Below are 22,769 nucleotides of genomic sequence, written 5' to 3'. Positions count from 1 at the left end.
GGTGTTGGACGATGGAAAGTTGACTTGTGTTCTAGGCGTAAATGGCGATCTGGAAATCTAGATTTTCCTACATACGCTATTCTGGCGGGGTTCTCGTCCTCTACCTCTTCCGCAGAGTCATTTTCTTTCTCGCTTACTTGTGCTGCTTTACGTTGGTCATGTAACCTTATTATTTCCTTACGAATTTTCTTGTACATACTCTCTATACTACTGATAGTCTTGTGCTTACCCTCGGCTATATTCTCACTCCACCTTGTCAGGGTTCTCATTTCGGCGTGATCTTTGGTCGGATAATCTTGTTCCCTTATTAGACAATTAATCAGAAACTTTAATATCATGAGCTGGATCTCAACTTTCCTTTGAGACATGACGTCACTAATACTTTCTGGATCATCCCCTGTACGGATGAAACGATATATTCTGTCTAGATCTTCCTTCATATTCGGTAAAGTGACCAAGTATTCGGACACCTGCCTAACACGCACGGAAAATATAACCATACTATCTTCGCCTGGAACTGGATCATAACAGCATTCAGTAAGAGCTCGCCTGATTTCTGCAATGGACTGATATTTGGGCGTACGCTGTAACGCACGTTCATGTAACTCGACTGCTCCTGGACGTCTATTTGGCGGCGGGGTCTGAGGAGGACCTCCTCCTGCGGCCCCTAAACTGGAACCATCGACTGATGCTCTTCGTGCTGGCAGAGTGGGTAATTGAAATGCGGGCTGAACTTGTAGAACGGGCTGGACCGGGGGTGCCGTAGCAGGTACTGCGGTATCTGGAGGAGCAGGAAGTGCCTGATTTACAGGGACTGGCGGAGCGGGATTTGCATATTCCGGAACTGTGTCGTCCAAATAGGACGAGATGAAAATATCAGCTGCGGTCGGTTTGTGACGGAGCTTGGTCGGAACTAATGGCGGCGGAAAATTACTGGATGCCTCCGGGGTCGCTTTTGGCAAGCCCTCGGCAAGAAGAGGGTACATACCCCTAATAAGGGCGTTCCTCTGTCTGTCTGACTGTTCGGTTTTAACTCGTTCACCTATCTCGATTAATTCTTTTTCTTGGGCTCGCTCTAAGGATTCTCTACTTAATTCAGACTTTCTGATTTCCTTTTCGGTTTTTTTATGAGATTCTTTGCGCCATAACTCGATGGCATCTTTCTGTGACTGTCTGGCTTTCTTTTTCCATAATGCTTCTTCTACTCTCATGATGCACTCGGCATCCCACGTACCTGATACGGGCCACCTATACTTTTCTTCCAACTCCTTGGTATACTCTACCCATAAATCTAGATACAATATGGCGCTTATGCCATGTTTTTGATACATAAAATGACCTGGACTGTCCCTAGGCGGGACAGGAACTGCTGCTTCTAGCAGACCTTTTCTGGTTTTTAACTGACGTAGTTTCGAAAATAACGGCATAACTGAACTGTAATCTAGACACAATACAATACACAATAAACACGATAATTATTCCCCATTCATACCACGACATAAAAATACATGAAGGACATTGAGACTAACAGTTCGAACAGAATACTACCTGGAATACGGAAAACAGAATACATGAATTTTCTCGAGAACAGAACTGACTAGAACAGGAACTAGATGCACTGCTAAAGCAGTACTAAACTTACCGGTCTCATAGAGAGACACGTCAGGACCCGCATCCACCGAAGTGGACACTTCGTTTGGGATTTGTGTACCACCAAACCCCACGGACCAGAGACAATTAGATTGACCCTGTCTAGATACTACCCCAGCAACGGTACTCACCGGGCAGCAAGAACGGAAGGCCTCGGACTGGACTGGACTGCTTCGACGCCGGACGGACGAACTTCGGACTTCTGTTACGGGTGGGCCTCCGGATACCTCGGACCTTGGACTCTCGGCTTGGGCTCTGGTCGGGACTCGCCGCGTTCCTCCACCGCCTCGTCTGGATGCTGGACCGCCACCTCCGTTTCCTCCGTGGGCCTGAGGGATACTTGAAGCAGAAATATCTGCCGGTGCGCAGAAGAGTTCCGTCACGGCTGTAGGGGGTCAGGGGGCACGCGTGGCTTCACCGGCGCGTGGGGAAAGGGCAAGTCCCTGTTCGGGCGCCATTATGTGGTATATAAATAAATAATACCGGATCTAGGTTTGACTAGGCATAGCTATAACAGATAGCTCAATAAATAAGAGTCAAGATTCGAGGTAGTAGGAGTTTGCAGGTTTATTACAGCATAAAGGACAGGAACAGGACAACCTGCACAGGAATAGGATGGCAGCGCTGCCGGGGGCAGGATCGGAATCGGCGCAACATTTAATAACAATACACAAATATATATACTAAAACAGTTGCATTACAGTACATACGATAGGCGGAGCAGTGGGTGTGGTCAATAGCAGTCGCGAAAGATAAGGGTGAAAGTAGGTGTAACAAGAGGCGTATACATAGACATGTGATGTAAACGTAACAGAATATGTCATGAATGGGGCGGAAACATGGAGGGGGCTACCTAAGGAGCCGAGACCTCTAACCTAATGGTGCGCGCAAACTGGCAATGACGTATTACTAGGAGAAGCTGGGGGCTACGAACTCTGTGCTAGGAGCAGAGACTGAAGTCTGGAGAGTCAGAGCGACATGTACCTAAGCAGTATCTTAGTATCTGATGTTTAGAGAACATGTTGATAGAATCCGAAAGTTATCGGGGTAAAGGCTAACAGACTCTAAGACTGGTGCATGCATTATTCTACATGTAGTGCGTGATGAAGAATATTAAATGACCATAAATACAGTATTCCTCTTACATGGAGACGTAAGGGCTAGACAATGACGGAAACTATTGATGCGGTTCAGTAGCTTAGGAATGCAGAGAAGGAGGGCTGGACTGATAACTAGAATCATAACATACTCTTGGCAGACTCAGAGACGAAGCCAGGCTGAACCGGGCACTGCGAGGCAGGAAGTAAGTGAAGGGTCAGGAACACAGGTGGGGGCTGTATCGCTCCTCAGCGAGGGCTCAGGAGACAGAAGCTGAATCTGGTGTCCAGGCCCTTTTGAGGCCTAGAAACGGGGACTTTATAATGAAATAACGTGCACACTGGGAAACGTGGCAACGTAGCTTTACATAGGCCTGATATTCGTAGTATTCACGAGAACTGGAAACTGGCATACTAGAGATGGACACAACTGTAATTGCGTCTTTTAATCGAACATGGGGAATACATATGCATATTAATCATGCACACATAACATATGATGGAGGACGCGTAGGGACACAGAACATGGCAGAATTTACTTTTCCACAGGCTCCTAATAGCAGCACACTGGCATAGTCCAGCCTGGCTAGGATGGTCGATTGAACAATCAATTGCCTCGTTTTTGAGTTGAAGAAGCCTAAGATGGGATTAAGGCTTCTCAATAATCCAGTGCAAGTTGCGGCAACTTTCATAGTATGAGCCTGGAACTTGAGTGTCGAGTCCATTCATACTCCTAGATTTTTTACCAAAGTTTTAGGGAGGGGGGCCGGACCCAATGAGCTGGGCCACCAGAGGTCACTCCAGTTGTTGGTGTTTTTACCCATGAGCAGCACCTCAGTTTTTCCTCCATTAAGTTGGAGGCAATTCGCGGTCATCCAATTGGCCACTGCTGTCAGTCCATCCCTAAATCTAGTGGCATCGGGGGACGGGGCTTCATTGAGGCTGATGACCAACTGAGTGTCATCAGCATACGATGTCATTGTGAGGTCCCATTTTTTGGCAACTTCCGCCAGAGGTTGCATATACAAGTTAAAAAGTGATGGGCTAAGGGCCGAGCCTTGTGGCACCCCTTGTCCTATGTCTTGGGGTTGGGAAATGAATGGGGGGGCAGATACCTGGAAGGATCTGTTCGAGAGAAACGACCGGAACCATTCTAGTGCCGAATCTGTGATTCCGATGTTTTCCAGGCGTAGAAGTAGGATATCATGGGATACCGTATCAAAGGCCGCGCTGAGGTCGAGCAATATCAGCGCGGCACTTTTACCGGCATCCATGATTTTCCGCAGGTGTTCTGTAGAGGTAAGAAGAGCTGACTCCGTACTGTGACCCGGTCTGAACCCGTGTTGGGAAGGGTCCAGGATGTTGTTTGCCGCCATGTGGTTATTAAGCACTTTGTTTGCATGGGCCTTCGCTAGTTTCGCTACCCATGATAGCAATGATACCGGCCGGTAATTCTCCGGTTTGGAGGGGTCTAGGGTGGGTTTCTTTATAATCGGAGTAATCCAAGCCTGCTTCCAGCAGATGGGTACCGTGGCCGTGGCAAAAGAGAGATTAAGGAGTGAGGTTAAATAAGGGAGGAAAAATTCCAGTTCTCTCTGAAAGTATACTGGCCTCATAGGATCTGCGGGAGCGCCTGATTTTACTTTCCTGCATATTTTAGTTAGATCCTCGCAAAAGATAGCTGGTATGCAGGAGAGCCTAGAGCCGTCTAGAATTACCTTGGGAACATTAATGTCCTCTGGAAGGTTGTGGTTGAAGGAATTATAAATTTTCTTTACTTTTTCCGTGAAAAAGGTGGCTAGCTCTTCACATTGTTGAGTAGAAGTGATGTGAGAAGCGGGTTTGTCTCCATTCTGTAATTTTTTTACGATTTTAAAGATAGTTTTTGTAGGATTGGGGCTTATTTTGATCTCATTCGCGAAAAAGTCTGCGCGGGCTGTGCGTATGGCTTTATGATACGATTTGAGCTGGTCTAAATAAGCATTTTTGTCCTCCAAAGTGTAATCCTTCCTCCATTGACGTTCCGCCCTCTTACATGCTTTCCTCAGATTTTTCAGATTGTCATCGTACCAAGGGTTGGAGGGAGTGTTACGTCCTTTCGTCCACTTAGCCGGTATGATCGCGTCCAGTCCCTTGATGAGCCAGTCCTGGAAGGCTGCATACGACGTTTCAATGTCGTTACTGCCCTCCAAGTTAAGCTCACCAAGGCTGTCCGCAAGGTTGAGGTGTTGGAGTTTGTGCCAGGGCCGCTTCATGCATGAGGTGGAAGTCATTTTAACTGGACGGGAGACGTTAGGAATATGGACCGTGACTAGAGAGTGGTCTGTCCAGACCATGGGTTTGGGTTCATCAGCTCTGGCTTCTGAGATGTTAGTAAACACCGGGTCAAGTAGGTGACCAGCTATATGTGTAGGAGTTTGAACGAGTGGGGTCAGTTGCAGGGCTGCTAGGTCCGCTAAAAAGTTGCTGATGTTGACATCCGTGGTATTGTCTAGATGGAGATTAAGGTCCCCTAAAATGGTAAAATTTGCTGAACCAATAATTAGAGCATGAGATGTCTCAAGGAGTTCTTCCATAAATCTCGAGGAAGGCCCCGGGGGTCTATAGATAAACAGGCCCGAGAAAGAGTACTGCGGGCTCGTGGTTATTTTAAAACGTGCGCATTCACTGTCCGCTATGCTTTCTTTGTGAAAGGAGCAGGTAAAGGAAGATCTATAGATGGCAGCAATGCCACCTCCTCTCGAGTCCCTATTGATATTTGTCATGGAGTATCCATCCGGTAATGCTAAATTGGGGATGGTAGTTAGATCGTCTCTCAACCAGGTTTCACTCAGAAACAGAATATCAGGATTGTCGTCTATTAAAAGCGTTACCTCCGCATGGTGTTTGACCAGGGATCTAACATTGAGCTGGGAGATGGTAAGTGAAGCTTGGCTTCTTCCGGTCGTTTTGTGGCTGATTGGACGTGGCTCAGGTGCAACCCACTTGCAGTTTTTACATTGAAGCGCGGTATGTCCGATGCGTCCTTCTACATTATAACATCTAGGGCCTGGGTTAAGTGCGCCGAGTAAGTTCCTATCGTACACGAACAATTTTTGAGCAGGGGGTCTGGCGAAAGGCGAGGTCTTGGCGAGGACGGGCGAAGACGGGCTTGCCTTAGGCGCAGCCTTCGGCGCGCCAACGGCGCGCCCGCTGCGCCCGTCCGCTGCGCGTACGATGGATGCACATAATTTAAGCCAGAAAAAGTGGGAGGGGGGTGTGGCCTCGGAGTGGGCGTGGCCTCTTTCCTCGCCGGCAATGGCGATTGAAAATGAATGTGGTGCCTGGGCTCCGCTGACAGCGCTAAGATCCGCTGTGCGGTGCGCTCGAGTGCACACAGAGATTCTATCAACTGCCAGGGAGCAGCGTGAGTTTTTAAAAAAGGTACAGAGTTATTCGTGACACAATTGGCATTGTAAATGACAAAATTTGTATTAATGTGTTGGTTTTGAAATGGCATTGTCATTTACATTGCCATTAGCTTAATCTCTGCAGTCACTAGCACTCCATAGCACTCCCTAGTCACTCTGCACTCCCTAGCCCTCCCAAGTGAGTGGTGGATCACAATGGTGTGGCAAGGCCGGGGATTGATGAAGCAGTAGTATATTCCAATTAGGGTAGAACCAGTACTATCAGCCATCAGATAGAGTAAGTCATGGTGGCTTAAATCCCCAAAATTAATTCATTATAGTTCTCTAGTCCACCTTAGTGTAGATAGTTTTTTAACTTTAGCTCCTGACGAATGGCCTCTAGACTTGTAAAATTGAAAAGAAACATGTTGACCAACCACAAGGAGGAGGGTCACACCTAAGGCATTAACTTACCATTGCGCCTTTCCTCTTTATTTTAATCAGGGTAGGAGACCCCACAATTAAAGTTATTTTTGCTGGTACTCCCAACCCTGTTTTAACTCACATAAACATCACACACCACTTATTCATCTACACTCACTAAATCTCTCACCCCCACTGCACCAAACAGCTATTTGGAAAAAGATCTCCGCCAAAGTGCACCTCATCGGGAGCCGTCAGGCATTGCAGCGCCAGCCAGATGACGAGCAGCTCGATGATGAAGCATGACACCCAACTGGGTGTGTGAGGGCATTACATTCCAAAGAAATGGATTCCCATCTCTTTGACTCTATAGCCTACTGTCCTTTGTATATTGCTAAATTCTAGATCATTCAGGAACAGCACAACTTTAATTTTCATACAGCGTTTATGCCACAATTAACCAGCCACCCCTGACAATGTGTGTAGTTATCTGTAATTAATATATGAAGAGGTCTTTGACCACACATTTGAGTGGGGTGGTAATATTGAAAAAGATAAAGTTTACTTTATGGAAACTCCCAGCAATTTTCTGTAAGCTCTTTCCCATCATCCGCTATGTGCTATACAGTGGACAAGACTGTAAACAGCTACAAAAGTTTTAAAATCATGAGAACTTAGCAACCAGTATCAAAATGGCAAACATGCATCATACACACCCTGTCCCCATACCTGCTCATATGAATGCCTTTGCCAACTTCCTTCTTGAAGGAGCAAGCTTGCATGAGTTTTAGCTGAAGGCTCAGTGACAGCAGGACAATATTCATTATGACAAGAAACTTATGAACAAAAAGTAATGATGTTATTCCTAAGAAAACTTTATACTCTTCTTACATCTGGGATCTTTCCAACTGATGACTTTATTTGTAGAGTTCACAGCAACTGAGAATGAATGAAAAAGGGAGGAGGAGCTAGAATTATTTGGTAGTACACGACTTAGCGAAATTGGGCCAAGCTTAGAATGATGCAGTGAGCAAGTCTTAAGAGCCAAGTATCAGAAGAACGAAAGTAGGACAGAGCCAAGTATCAAAAGAATGCACATAGGAAAACCTGCAAAGCCACCCAGCATGCATCTCTTACAGGTACACGCCCGGGAAATGCAATCAACGCCTCCTTGGCCCTGTTTGAGTGTGCTTAGATAATGGATGGATATTCAGTCCCATGCAAAGTGTAGCAATGGCTGATACACAGGGCCACTGGGAAAAACAAGTGATTAGGTCAAACACTGGAAGTCTCTGTTTTCCTGCACTACTACTTGTGGTGAAGGTCTGCATTGACTGACCGGGTCATCACCTCCGTCTCAACTGTCACCTGCACAGTGCTAGAGCTGCACTCAAATACATGGATGGGGATTGGTTAGGAGTTAGACCTTACTAAGTTTACTCTTGGTGCAAGTCCAGCATCCAGAGTCACTGCAGCAAACTGAGGCTTCTTCCCCAGGCCCACGTCCAATGAGGCAGACGTTCTCAACCTCTTGGCGCAAAAGGCCTGCAGCATGACTGCCAGAAGGAGAGCCTGTATGAGCAACTTGGAACTTTAACTCCAGAGGGGCATCGATGCTTAACCTGACTGTGCCATGTAGTTTAAAGAGCCAAATCGTTTTTGCCCTTAAAAGGCTCTCATTTCCTGGATGCACACCTCGAATTTCTTGACCTTAACTGGAGTGACTCAAAGTCGGTGTCAGGTCATCGAGGAAAGGGGGTTGCGTGACCCTTCCATTTTGCCATGGTTACTTGACCTGCTTGGATTGGGTGGGTAACGGTTGCCTCCACAAAGAAGCATCCCGGGAGCCACAGACAGACCGAGACCCTCTAAACATCTCCTATTATTCTTAATGCTGAAAAACAATGTCTCCTGGTGATTCGGGCACCATTATCCTTCACGCAAACCAGATCGTCCTGGAGGAACCTGGTATTAAAAGTTTCACTTGAAGTGAAGGCTTGCCCGGGGTGACCATTCACATGAGAATCTACTTCTCATGTGAATGGTCACCCCGGGCAAGCCTTCACTTATGTTGGTCATCTACTGCAAATGGTTGATGGCACAATATGCAAGGGTAAAAAAACAGACTGGTGTCACATAAGCTACTCGAGCTGAAGGAAGACTATGGACGGAGGAAAAACGAAAAACAAATCCAATATTGAAAATTGTACGGATGGCCTCTGCCCCACCCACATAAGAAGAGGACGACAGAATAAGGTATCAATCAACACCATTTGACAGCGTATCGTATGATGTATTACTTCATGGATGATGGATACCCACAACTTGAGAATGAGAAAAAAGAAAGTAAGAGAAAAGTGCATAATGAAGCTGAGGGCTGTTTAATAGATAGCCATCTTCACTATCCGACTCTACAGAGTTTATAAAAAGTACAAAAACTGTAAAACAAAATGTGTTGCATTCTGGTGTCATGCCAAACTGTTATTACTGGAATCACTTGGCACTATCGTCCCGCTGTGAATAAGATTCAGAAACTACAGAGCCACATTTACAACATTAACAAATCTAAAAATGTACAAAGGTTTCAAATCAGGATAACGTGTGTGGTGTGAGATGATGAGAATGAATAGCTTTCGTCCAGGGCTGTTTCCCGTTTTCTGTCTATGGAAAATAAACCCACTTGATAAATGTGAGCGTTAAAGGTTTCAACAAAGTGGCGTCAAGAATAGATTTTGGATGGTGGGCAGTCCTGTGGGGCTCTTCCGTGGATAAACCAACAAGCAACAGAGAGTGAAAGGGGAGGGGGGGGGGGGGCGGGAACGGGCACACGGGGAGGGGGGCGGAACGGAGACCTATTGCATTGTAAATACTTGTTAGCTCCTGCTTACAGCATGAAAAAGTCTGGTTATTAAAAGCTGCTACCAAGAACTCCCTTCGTATTTCCGAAGCAACGGTTGCCATAAAATTATATTCACACTCCAACTACTTTAATTACCCCTCTAATGGCTGTATGGAATTCCCCTGAAGGTTAATCTCAACCGTATTTACAACTTCCATGGTTTCGACATTCAATACCAGAGAAAGAAACAAGAAAAAAACACAAGAAAAAAAAAAAAGAGAACACACATTTCAATAGAGTCACGGCAACTTGGAGATGATGACAAAACAGTCTGTCACCCTAGAACCAAGATACTACCACATATAATTATGGACAGCCACGGCTTAAGGCATTCCTGGATACACGACGCACTGAGAGTCATAAAGAAGATATTAAAAACACAATGTATCATAAGTTGTGTGACAGCACGTGCCGATCTTGAAATGTTACGACTCACATGCGCCTATCTCGTGAAAGTTGGATTCGAACACGCTGTAGTAGCTCAAGTATGAGGTCTGACACCCAGAAGATAAACCACCTCTAGTTCCTTAGTGTTTGCAACACACAGGTACACGGCGCTGTACTGCGCACTGCAAAGGGAGCCGTTTATTCAGCGCAGTAAAGTTAATTTTAGATTAAACTTTATATAATTCATCATGTTCAAGATACTACTGGTAGCACTGCACTGTGTAGTAAGAATCTCAGGAACCCCATGTACCCAACATTATACTCTTCGCCGAGAGAATTACATATTCAGCACTATTCAGTTTACAAGCAATCTATTCAGCGTCGAATGGAGTAATGCAGAGCACGACGTATTGCAGAGTAGCAAATGCAGGTTCAAACTAGAATTGCACACTTCCTGTAGTAAAGTTTAATGTACCGCATATATCTAGTGCCATACAGCATAATACAACGTAACGCACATGTAGGCAGGGCTACAGAGTACAAAGACAACCAAACGCATCCGGCTCTGAAGTCCCTTAAAGAGACAAACTGATATATACGCAGATATATGGGAAGCCTCGTGAAGCCCACACGGCAGGGGAAAAGGAAATGGGAGGGGAATCTCGCGCAGGCTGGATCATTTCAAAGAAGCCCAAGAAAAACCACGCTGCAATAAAACTCCCATTACCTTATTAAAATGTCCTTGTTAGAATGAGTTCCCTGTAAAAGCACGCACTGCAAACACACTGCGCTGGTGCTCTGCTGACTTATCCCGCTCGGATTCTGCATCTATTCGAACTGCCTCATACGAGCCTTCTGGCGACTTTTGCTCGGTTGTCATTGTGCATCCAGAGTGGCTTTTAGGATGTGATTCTGCCTCATTAGTGATGTGTTCTGGTCGTACAGTTCGGCTCCCGGTTCTGTGCACGCAGCAGGGAGGCCAAGGACTGGTTGTGCAGGTAGGGGGGCGGGAACGGGGCCGGGGAGACACGGAGAGCGAGGCAGCGGTAGGGGGGCGGGAACGGGGTGTAATGGGACGATCCCAAGAGATTTGGGAGGGATTTAGCTAGTTATTCGAAAAAGGGGATTTAAAAGCTGTAGAGAAGCATCTAAGATCTATAAAAGACCCGGTTCCCCAACCCAGCGACTTTAATAAAGCTGTGCTCTATTTCCCAAATACATTCTTTAATTAATTCTGTTTCTAACTTGTGCCTCTCTCGTCCAATATCTTACACTTCCATAGCTTAGATCACTCACCCTTGTAGATTCTTTCCAAATTCTGGTCGGTAGCTCCTGCCCATTGCACAAACTGCGAGCGCCGTGTCCCCGTTCTGGAAGCTCACCCCGCCGTGCGCCGAGGGCTCCGGAGAGTCAGCGCCGCTGTCCTCGTCGTCTCGGGCTTCCCCCTCCGTCACCGGGTCCACCTGGAAGCGGCTCTGACTGGGCGTGGGTCCGAGGGGCCAGTTGGGCCTGGCGCCTGCGGCCAACAGTTCCTCCTCACCTGGGGCCAGCTTCGTGGAGCCAAAACAGGACGACAAACAATAAGCCACGCCCGCGGGACTTCCGGCCGTGCAGGGATTGGCCGGCCGAAAGAAACAAAGCAAAAAAACGCCCACGGAAGAAAACGCGAAAACGCACCCCGAATCAGGTGGAGACAGAACATTTTTTTCACACCCCACGAAGAAATTACGTCAGAAGGAGAAGAAAACGCAAAAACGCCCTTGAATCGGAGCAAGCATAAGACAGATAGAGCCGTCGACCAGGAGCCCGCCCGCACTCACCAGTTGTCTGAGGCGGCGGCGGCTCCTCTCCGCTGGGCTCTTCTGGGTGACGGTGGCAGGGCTCTCTCCTCGGGAGAGCCTCGCCGGAGGACGGTTCCTTCTTCTTTCCGGCAGGAGCGCGGGGTGGCCTCCCGTCCGCTTCCTGGTTTCTCCTCACTCCAGCAGCCAATCACCGCGCAGGTCACCCGGCGAGCCTCCCGCAGCCTGAACCAATGGCAGCGCGGCTCCCGGGTGACGTCAGCGGTGGTTCCCTCGGCTTCTCCACGGCCCCGGGGCTGCGGCGGTGATTTTCACGGCCAAAACGGCTGTGCACAAAAAGCGCTCAGGGGGAAGCACAGCGCTTCGGACTGACTGCGGGAGGGGGCGGGAAAGGGGGAGGAGAGACGCAGAAGACGGCCGGAGCAGGAAGGTGGGTGCCGGCAATGCCGGAACAGATTCGGGGGCGTTCCCGGCTTTTGGCTGACGTCGCGTGACGTAGCCAAAAGGGAAAAATTCTCGGGAACGCCCCCGAATCTGGTCTGGGATTGACAGACAGAGCCCTCTACCAATGGCTAGCCTCCATTTATGGAGCTAGCCAATGGGAGGAGGGGGCGGATACCCGACCCGACATAGAGATCTCATTAGATTTTGCTAGCGCATGCGTACTTCGTACGCATTGCGTAGGCAAAACCTAAAAATAGGGAGCCCCTCAACGCCAGATGCAAGGAGTTATTATTCGCAAACTCGGTGAAGGGTAACCACTCACCGCTTTGGTGTTGCGTGCGATACCACGTCAAGTGTTGTTCTAAAGTTGATTTAGTATCTCCTTTTGACCATCTGTATATGGTAACTAGTGGATATAAATGACCACATCCCTATTTCTTTACTAAGTATTTCCAAAAACGAGCATTGAACCGGGGCTTCCTATTCGTGGCGATTACCTCAGATAAACCATGAGACCTAAAGATCTTTATTGGAAAAATCTGTGCAAGCTCGGGGTGGGGGCAACTTAATAGGATGAAATGAAACGTAGTCCGTCCCCACTAGGCCTGCCGTCGCCTCAGCCTCTGGGAGTGCTCCATTGAACTCCATGGATGTCTGTATCGAGGGTGGCGCATCCGTTGCCTCAACACAGGTTTTACAATGTCTTAAACTAGTCTTAATGTGCTTACTTATATTGGGCTTTCAACACTGTCACTGAGCCAGCTCTCGCCGCCTCAGTCTCCACGGCAGAGGTCTGAACTGTGGCCCGTTATTCGCACTCATCCACAGCTCACACAGGCACTTAGGACTATCTCAGATCACAGGAAGCACAAGGGGCAGAAAGCAAGGGTTCAGAGTTGCCTGAAAAAAGGCTGTAAAAACACATCTTGTTAAAAGCAAATTCTCTTAAAGAATGCAAGATTAAGTGAAATGTGAAATATAAACAAGAACTACACCGCTGACAAAGATTATCCAACGGTTTTTAGTCATTTTTCAGAAAATGGTCAGTGTTTTTGCCTGTAAATATAAATACATGAATATAGGGCCCATTGCAATGGCTGCTTTTAATTACTACTGGATACGAGATCTGGAGGAACCTTCCCCACTTAAAGCCGTGGCTATATTACAATGAAATGTTGAAAAGAAGAGAGACCAATGTGCCTGTTGAGGGTTCATACGCTTCATTGATTTAAGGCACCCGAGGTTCTTATGATCAGTCCAGACCGTGATGGGAAAAGCTGCTCCTTCCAAATAATCTCTCCAATGACAAAATGCTTCCTGAATAGGCAAAAATGCACGGTCATAAATAGTGTCATTTTGTTCTGCTGCATTTAAAGTGTGAGAAAGTTAAGTTGATTCAGCTCTTGAGTCCTGGGATTTCTCTATGACAAGGTTTCCCCAGCTGCATATGAGGAAAGGGTACGGTATAATCAGGTTGCCATAGTACAGGAGCTGTTAGAAAGGCCTTGAGTTGTACCAATGCTTTTACTTGGTCAGTATCTCTATGAAGGAACACGCTGTTTGGTGATCTGAGTAATAATGTGTCTAATGAACTATCTTTACAAATATGTCTGGTCATCTGGTAGATAAAATGTGTGCATCTGATGCAGACCTCTAGCCACAGATTCCTTACCTTTGAATTTCCTCAGGTGTCAGACTGGATCTGGAAATTTGTTTTGTGTGCAGTGCCCATGCGCTCCAGTAGGAGACGTTGATGAGCTCTACGTCCGTCATCCGTGGCCGGAAGTGAGATCGCTGTACCTATTTCGTGCCACCAAGAAGGGCTGTCTATTTTTATTTCCATGCCAGCCAGTGCTGATCGGAGATACAGAAAAGCTACCTTTCGGTCAGTTTTTGAATGGAGTTTTTTCGTCCATTTTTAGGTTTTTCCTCCTGGTGTCTTCTTGGAAGACAGAATTCATTTCTTGTGGAATTTGTTACCTTCCGATGTCTGTGGCAGACACGCACCTCGTTTGTCTGTGGTGTTTTGTGCATGACCCGAAGTCGCGCCTTTGGTCCCTGCGTGATGGGAGGGGGCTCCATCTGGTTCCGTGCCGGCTGCTCCCGCCCTGACTCCAGTGGGCCCCCACAGATTCATTCCTTGATCCAGACTGCACCGGTCGTACCATCTTGACCTTCCCCGACGGCACTGGCGGTGTCATCCCGGACCTTGAGCTGAATGGGCATCACCCGATGCTAACCGGTGCCTTGCCTCCCAGGTCGGAGCCTGAGCACTATTCTCTTTGGCTAGGCCTCAGGGAAGACTAGGAGGGGTTGCTGGACCCTTTGGAATACCAGCCCTATGTGGAAGAACAAGATATGGACTGGTGTGAGGAACTGGGTGAAGCCAGTGGTGTGAATACGTCTCAAGATGCTGGTCTGCTTTCCCTACCACTCCCCCGGATAGGGTATCCAAGTGGCTGGACTCATTTGGGAAGATGTTCTCTTCCTCCAACTGGCATCGTGGTCTGTGAACACCGCCTGCTTTTTGTTCCATTACTTCAATACTCTGTCGATATTCTTGCGCAAGTGCTGCCACTGTTCCCGGAGAAGGTCCAGATCATGCTCTCCCAAATAGTTATCAAAGGGAGAGATGCAGCAAGGATCACAATTCAATGCAGACTTAACACGGCCGACTCACTAGATAGTGCGGTTTCTCTGACAGTGTCCCTTAGGTGCCAAGTCTGGCTGGGGATGAATGGCGTTTCGGGGGATATGCACACTTCCCTTATGGAGCTGCCCTTCGATGGCACCCCTCTCTTCGGGGACCAGACGGATTCGACGTTCCAGTGCTTCATGAACTCTCGTGCTACAACCCGGTCCTTGGGCCTCACTGCGGCCCCTCTTTCTCGCCCAATCCGCCTTTCGCTCCTTTCATAGCTACTGAAGGGGCTTCCAGCTGCGCCAATTCCCACCAAGCCACTGTGCAGCGCAAGCTGCCCAGCCTCTACAAGGGCACGGTACTCACATACCTTGTGGGTCAGGAGGCCAGTGGTCTGGTCAGTCTGCTGCCCCCTACTGCAAAAATCTCTAAACCCTCCTAGTCTGCCCCTTTACCACCATGTGCACCCACTTGGCAACAGGATTTGCCATAACCTGCCCCACTGGCAGTCCATAACATCGGACTGATGGATTATGCAGATTGTCCGAAGGGGCTACTCCCTCCCCTTCGAGATTACCCATACTGTCATCTCACAACCGGCTGACAGAGGATCATCTGGTCCTTCCCTGCAAGGAAGTCACAGCTCTCTTGGCCAAGTGAGCCATAAAGAGGGTTCCAGGGCCAGAAGTAGGCTTTGGTTGCTATTTTCTGGTTACCAAAAAGGACAAATGCCTTCATCCTATTCTAGATCTGTGAGCACTCAATCTCTTCCTTAAGAAGGAGAAATCCAAAATGCTGATGTTGGCTCAGCTCTTGTCTGTCTGGAATACAGGAGACTGGATGGCAACGTTGGACTTGCAGGACGTCTATTTTCATATTCCCGTCATGCCTCCGCACCAGCAATATCTGCAGTTTAAGGTAGGCCTTGAGCATCATCTGTTCACCCTTCTCCCCTTTGGCCATACGAGCTCCCCTCCAGTGTTCACCAAGGTGATGACGGTGGTTGCAGCTCATCTGCAGTGATTAGGGGTGCCAGTCTTCTGCTATCTTGATGACTGGCTGCTGAAGGAGGGCTCACCCCAGGCTGTCAACACCCACTTCCCGACAACAGCGCCCCTTCTGCCCTCGGTGCAGTTCACTATCAACGTGCCAAAGTCACACCTGATTCCCTCTTAGACGCTTCCTTTCAACAGACCTTTCTAGACACTGCAGTTTCGGGTTTATACTCCTGAGCGGTGAGTCCAAGATATTTAGGCTATGATACCAATGTTTCAGCCTCTTGCCTCGGTTTTGGTAAGGGTGACTGTGAAGCTGCTGTGGCTCATGATCTCCTGCATCCTGCTGGTAACACATGCCAGATGGCATGTGCGGGCTCTGGAGTGGGACCTGAAGTTCTAGTGGGTGCAGCATAAGGAAACTCTCCAACATGGTACAGTTCTTGGAGGGAACTGCAAAAGATCTGCAGTGATTGCCGACAAACCACGATTGGGTCATAGGCAGACCCCCCCTCTCTTCTCCAACCAGACTCGACAGTGGTGACAGATGCGTAACTCCTGGGATCGGACAGTCCTCTGGGAGAGGTGGAGATCACAGGACTCTGGTTTCTGACGGAATCCGGACTCCACATCAACGTGCTGGAGCTTCATGCCATCCGACTGGCATTGAAAGCCTTCCTAACCTCCATCAGAGGAACACTAGTGCAGGTGTTCATGGACAACACTACCACCGCGTGGTACTGCAACAAACAGGGCGGTGTGGAGCCGAGGACTCTTTGTCAAGAGGCCATGCGCTTCTGTACATGGCTGGAACAGCACAGCATATCCCTACTGGTTCAACGCCTGGTAGGCTCTCTGAACAGCAGAGCAGACAAACTCAGTCAAAGATGCTGTGTGGATCACAAATGGCGTCTATACCCGGAGGTGGTACAAGGTCTCTTTCAGCAGTGGGGAGAGCCCTGGTTGGAACTTAAAAATCACTGAAAATCACTGAAAACTCTGCTCTTTCCCTGATCTTTCCGTCTTCCCTGACTATCATACCCGCCCGTCTTTCTAGGTTCTAGCGCTGGGATGCTCACGGGTTACTACGCGCTCTACAAAAACCTTAAATAAAAAATAAATAAAAATAAATAAAAATAAAACTGTCCACCAAGAACGCACAAGGTCAGCAGTTTTGCGCACTGAAGTTTCCAAGGCAGCCCTTGCTTGGAGATGCTTTTCATCTCAAGTGGAGTTCAGGCCTTCTTTATGCCTTTCCACCCATACCACTCCTGCCCAGAGTTCTCAAGAAGATCAAGAATAACCGGACACAAGTCATCCTTGTGGCTCTGGACCCGGCAAAGAGAGTCTGGTAGCTCTAGCTACTGAGCATGGCCATTGATCCTCCTATTAGTCTGCCCCTTCGGGACGATCTTCTGACGCAACAGCAATGGAGGGTTCTTTATCTGAGCCTTTCCACTCTCTGCCTTCTCACGTGGAGAACGAGTGGTGACCGTTGACAGCTTTCAACCTTCCTCCAAAGTCTGTAGCATCATCTTGGCAACCAGGCATGCCTCCACCAAGGCTGTATACGCCTGCCATTGGAATAGTTTTGTAGCATGTTGTGCAGAAAAACTATTGACCCCCTTCTGCTCCTCTTTCTGAAGTCTTACTCTTCATTCTATCCCTTGCGCAGTAGGCACTGCTCTAGGCACTCTTAAGGGCTATCGATCTGCCATTTCTGCATTATTGCATTTGCTTTACCAACCCTCTTTGTTCAGGTCCCCTACTGTGCGTAGGTTTCTCAAAGGCCTTACTCCTCTCTTCCCCAACATTCATTATGCCACAGTGGAACCTTAATTTAGTCTAGACTTTTTTAATGTGCACTCCTGTCGAGCCTCTCCAAAATTGTCCCCTTAGGCTTTTCACACTGAAAACAGCCTTCCTTGTGGCACTTACATCTGCCTGTAAAGTGAATGAGTTGCATGCTTTATCATCTAAGCCGCCTTATCCCTCCATATAGCCTGACCAACTAGTGGATTGCACACGGGCCTGTTTTCTGCCAAAAGTGATCACACCGTTTCATGTAGGCTAGTTAATCACCCTGCCTACTTTTTATGCACCTCCACATCCTTTTAAAGAAGATGAGCAATTCCACCTCCTGTACCTGAAAAGAGCATCGTCGTTCTACCTTCACGGTGCCAAAGAGTTCCAGGTGAGCGGCCAACTCATCATGTACGAAGAGAGTTCGGGTGGTTCAGAAGCAGACCATCTCTCATTGGGTCATACTCTGCATAAAAATCTGCTATGCACTGGCCAAGATGCAACCTCCTGAAGGTTTGCGAACTCATTCCATCAGAGCTAAACCTGCTACCATTGCGTTAGCATGCGGAGTTCTGCTCCTGGCTATCTGGCAGGCAGGAACATGTACTTCACTGCACATGTTCACCAAACATTACTTTCTGGACAGTAAGGTGTGCAGGGATGGACACTTTAGCCATGTGGCCCTGCAGGACTTTCTCGTTTGAAATTAGTCGGTGACTCTCCCCGGGAATGGTATTGCTTGGGCATCTATTCAAAGGAAAGGAATCTGCAGTTAGAAGTCTCTATCAGACAAACAAGTCACTTACCTTAGGTAATGTCTTATCTAGTAGAGACTATATCTAGCCCCAGACTCCTTACTCACCCATCCTCACTGCTCTAGGGTCAGGGATGACTCCTTTCAGGGCCCTAGTTTTGACACACCAGTGGTCGGTGTTCTTCATGGCTCTATGCTTCTGGTGTGGAACGTCATGAAGGGAAACTGACGTCAGCGCGCCTGGGTGGCACCTATATAGGTGCTGCGACATCACTTCCGGCATGGGCGATGGATACTGAGCCGATCAACGCCACCTATCTGCGTGCAGGGGTACTGCTCACGAAAAATCTTTCGGATCCAGTCTGATTCCTGGGCAAATTCAAAGGTAAGGAATCTGCAGCGATATATAGTCTCTACCAGATACGGCGTTACAGAAGGTAAGTACCTTGTTCATCTAGTCTTTGTTTTTATGGTCTGTGAATGCAGCTATTAATTTGGGCAGATATTTGTCTGCGTTGTTGCTTTAAAGTAGCAGGATTAACAAGCGATGATTCTAGTTGGTTCAGACAAACCTGATGCATTTTGTAGCTCATGCTAATTGACAATCAAACAATGAAATAGACGTGAGTGAAAGCACACTTTTCTTGAACAAGTGAGAGTCCACTCGTAGACTTTCATCACAAGTGAAGCTCTTCCTCTCTTTTGTGATCTGGATTCATGGATTGCATTCTGTGTAGTGTTTGGTTAACAAAAAACTGAATTCCCTTTCTGGTGGTAGAGAGAAATGTGACATCAATTGGGATCCAGAGGGGGCATTGTAGGTTGCATGTTGGGGTGCCAATTATTTGCCGAAAGTGTAATTTAGTGATTAGGGGGTGCTTCACAATTCTTTTGTCTCACTGATGGGGTTCACAAACTAGTGTAAAAAATGTGCATCTGGTTCTAAATGGGAAATCCTAGTAGGAATGAAGAGGACATAAAAAGGGTCTCCACGTGTTGAGACTATTCTCTAAAGTTGAAACTTTCTAGGATTCACAAAACATTTGCAGGTGGTTTGGAACTTTGGGGTGGGATCAGAGTTTATAATGGAAGGGAAGAAGCTTCTTCACTAGAACATTATATTCCTTGTTGAGAAAAATAATGTAGTGCAAATGCTCTAACTCATAGGTAGGAAGTGTATCGTTTGTGGGGAATGCCAATACCACAGAGTTAAGGTTGTACGGCATATTCCTCGAAATCTACAAAGGCAAAAGTATTCAGGACCTTCATGTAGAAAAACAATTCTGTGATTCAGAAGAAAAACATAAACCTAAGACAAGTGTCAATCTACTACTGTGCAGTTTTATTTATCATGAATCATAAGGCATCTACTCTTGCACTTTAAAATCTCAAGGTCAGTTTCCTGGCTGTGTGTCCTTGTTTGTCATATACATAGATCCCTCCTTGTGTATGACACGTTCTCATCATTTTCTGGTACACCGGTGAGATCCTGTGGCTGTTTTTTTATTAAATGTGTTCTCACCTGCTTCAAAGCATAGACAATCTAGTTCTGTTAGGCTGTTTGTCCATTGGTTGTATTAGAAGATGCTTCAGCTATTGTGTTGAAATCTGTCCTGTCTCAATACTAGGGCACTTGCTTCCCTTCTCCTTTTATTTGAATTACTTTGATCTCTACATTACTTCGCATAGATTGTATTCTACCACTTGAATTTTTTACGTTTTATGCCTGATTTGTTTGAAGGAGCCACATCCGGCAATCTTGCTCACTTAATTTGTGGGTATGCTGCAAACAGATAGTAGTGGCCTTGTAATTTGGACATGCACCCTTCACGTCTTGGGAATGGATTGTTTGGTAAACAGAAATGGCTGGAAATACAAAATTCTGACACATTGGTCTTCTTCCCTCCTGTAGGTTGGACCACCATCAGGACCTTTTGCATCCAGACCGCCAACCACCAACCCTTTTTTATAGCATCTGGATAATCCCGTGTCGCATCACAACAGCCCCTGTCTCTACAGATAGGAGGGAGGGACCTGGACTGAAAATGAGTTCACATTCAATTTAAAGCAATGCAGTTTGTTTGAATTATTTTTCTATTGCCGTTAAGAAAAATGCAAACAAATTGCAAAGTGTCTATTGATTTCCTTGCTTACATTGTCATATGTAATGCAGAACACACCAAAGCAGATTTGGAGAGTTCACGTGCAATTGTTTTTTGTGTTTTTTTAAGAGGGAGGGTTACTTTTCTGGGAACTGTGAAAGGAATATTATGACATTCTGTTAGTAAAGAGCTGCAAAATCTATCAAACATTAGTTTTTTGTTATATCTGAAGGGCTATGGGCTTACAGTATTGAAGAGGGTTGATGCAATCTGCATTGAAAGCATGATTAATTAAGGATACCGACCCCACTACTTGTTAAACAGTTGACCCAATCAACTTCTTTAAGTCTAAAGAGAAGGTTTTCCTATTTCACATTCACTTGATTTGGGCTTCCAGGATAATTACCCTGGCTTCTCTTATGTAGTACGTTCCTACTGAAGCGGGCTTGACTAGAGACAGTGGGTGAGGACTGTGTCGGTAGGTAATGTCTGAGACACATTACTGTTGCCATTGGGGAGAGCAAAAGCAAAGTAGACTATCTTGGATTCTTATAGCCACTTAGCTGGATACTTTTGGTAGAACTAAGGTACCCGGCTGGTAGAGCAAATAGCACCTCCCTATTTGAAGACCTTAAGCTTGAAGGAAGAGAGGGGTTGAGAGCTAAAAATAGTAAGACCTAAAGTTCATGTGAAAGGACTCTGGTCAAATCCATAAATAATAACATGGATAATATTTACAACAGGTAGTATGGACAAAAGCAGTTCCTTCGATTTTGGCATTCTGACATGAGTATGCCCTCTTATCTCCTGCTAATTACAAATGTATTTTATACGGTTAAAGTGGTTAGCGGGTTCCTTTGCAAATTAATTTTCAATCATTTATTATGTAACTAATAAGCAGCACCTGAAGTTTCCTTAATAGTTAAAAATCACATCAGAATTTTAGGTGGCCTTGCCATGCTAACCAAGTAAAGGTAGGTTATACGTAAGCAAAATGTCCCATACAGAGAACCAAAAGAAGCTATGGAAAGTATTTCTGCAGTAGGGGGACCATGATTTATGGGGAGGTGTGAGGACCAGGCTCTGCAAACGAAGATTTAAAAATTGGATGCTTTGGAACAAAGTCATGATATGTTCGAGTTGATTTAGGTGAAAGGGCATACAAACCAGTGTGAAAGTTAGTAGAGGACAAAGCTAAGAGGAAGGTGGGAGCTGGCACTATGAAGTAAAAGAAAGGTTTTCAGAGCTGTAGAGCACATTTTCTGGATAAAAGCATTCTGGAGATCTCTGCTATAAATGGCACAGTTCACGATGGCCCCACTAAAGGTATTTTATATACAGGAGGAAGGTGACTGGGCAGAAAGCCAGAGAATTTGGAAGATGGTTGGGCTGTAATTGAAGACCGTATGATTGAAGTCTTTCCATGCTTTGGATTTTATTGTCTTCAGCAGTCAAATCAAATTATTCAGTACATGTGCTGTTGTTAAGGAACATCCTGACTGCAGATTACTGTGGGATGAATTCTACACTGTTCTGTTCATGGCCTCTTTGAACAAACCCGAAGACTCTGAACAATGTCCTACTTATATGAGCTGGGCTGATCAGACTGTTGAACTTCCTGAACATTTACACAGATACAGTTTCCTTTTCCTTTTAATGTACCCACAAAACCTTCTCCTATCACTTCACAAAGTTGTCTATATACTAAATAAAAGCATTTTATTTATCACGTTTAGTTTGTTGTCTTTGACTTATAACTTTTTAAAAAGAGTACATTTTCCAGTTTTACCAAATCTTTCGAAAACTACTATAACCTGTATCATTATTAGCAGCATACTGCATGTATCATTAACAGTTAAACTCCTTTTTGTTCACCAGATGATCCAACACCATGTTGCTACTCAAGTTAATACTCACAAACTGTTGTATGGTTTCTCATTAACCACTTTAATCCTCTGGAACTTCATGCTCCCATTACTTTATCCTAACTCAGGTCTTCAGGCCTGCAGCTAAATATTAATGCTGTTGATGCGAGGTCCAGCACCCTCCAAATTAAAAGAGGTAGTGTAGGCATGTGAGAGCTACTGAAATTGTGCCAGCTAAACATAGATGGACCAGAAACTATGCTCTATAGCCTACGTCTTACCTGTCGTTGTGCATGAAGCATCTGCTAGAGACTTACTAGCCGCAGATTCCTTCACGTAGAATTATCCCCAGGCGTGAGACTGGATCCGGAATTTCTTTTGCCACAGCATCGCTGCGCGCTGGGGGCGGGGCAAAATCACGCAACTCCCCCAGGCGTCATCCGTGTACGTGGCATCAGCGAGGTCACATAGGACCCGCCCCGGCGCGCCTACGTCAGTTTTTACCTTTTCTGCGTGCAACG

At 46.6% G+C, this 22,769-nt stretch overlaps 1 protein-coding gene across 1 annotated transcript in view; it reads left to right on the top strand.

The window, feature by feature from the left end:
* AGFG2 (ArfGAP with FG repeats 2) overlaps nucleotides 1-22,112 on the top strand; it is a 564,405-nt gene extending 542,293 nt beyond the window's left edge. The window contains exon 13 of the mRNA XM_078670884.1: nucleotides 20,194-22,112. Coding sequence (XP_078527010.1) covers nucleotides 20,194-20,253 — 60 coding nt within the window. The 3' untranslated portion in view covers nucleotides 20,254-22,112. The remainder of the gene's footprint in view (nucleotides 1-20,193) is intronic.
* The last annotated feature ends 657 nt before the right edge of the window (nucleotides 22,113-22,769 follow it).

This window comes from Lissotriton helveticus, chromosome 12 (assembly GCF_964261635.1).
Source record: "Lissotriton helveticus chromosome 12, aLisHel1.1, whole genome shotgun sequence".
NCBI lineage: Eukaryota > Metazoa > Chordata > Amphibia > Caudata > Salamandridae > Lissotriton > Lissotriton helveticus.
This window is presented reverse-complemented; position numbering and strand designations above follow the sequence as displayed.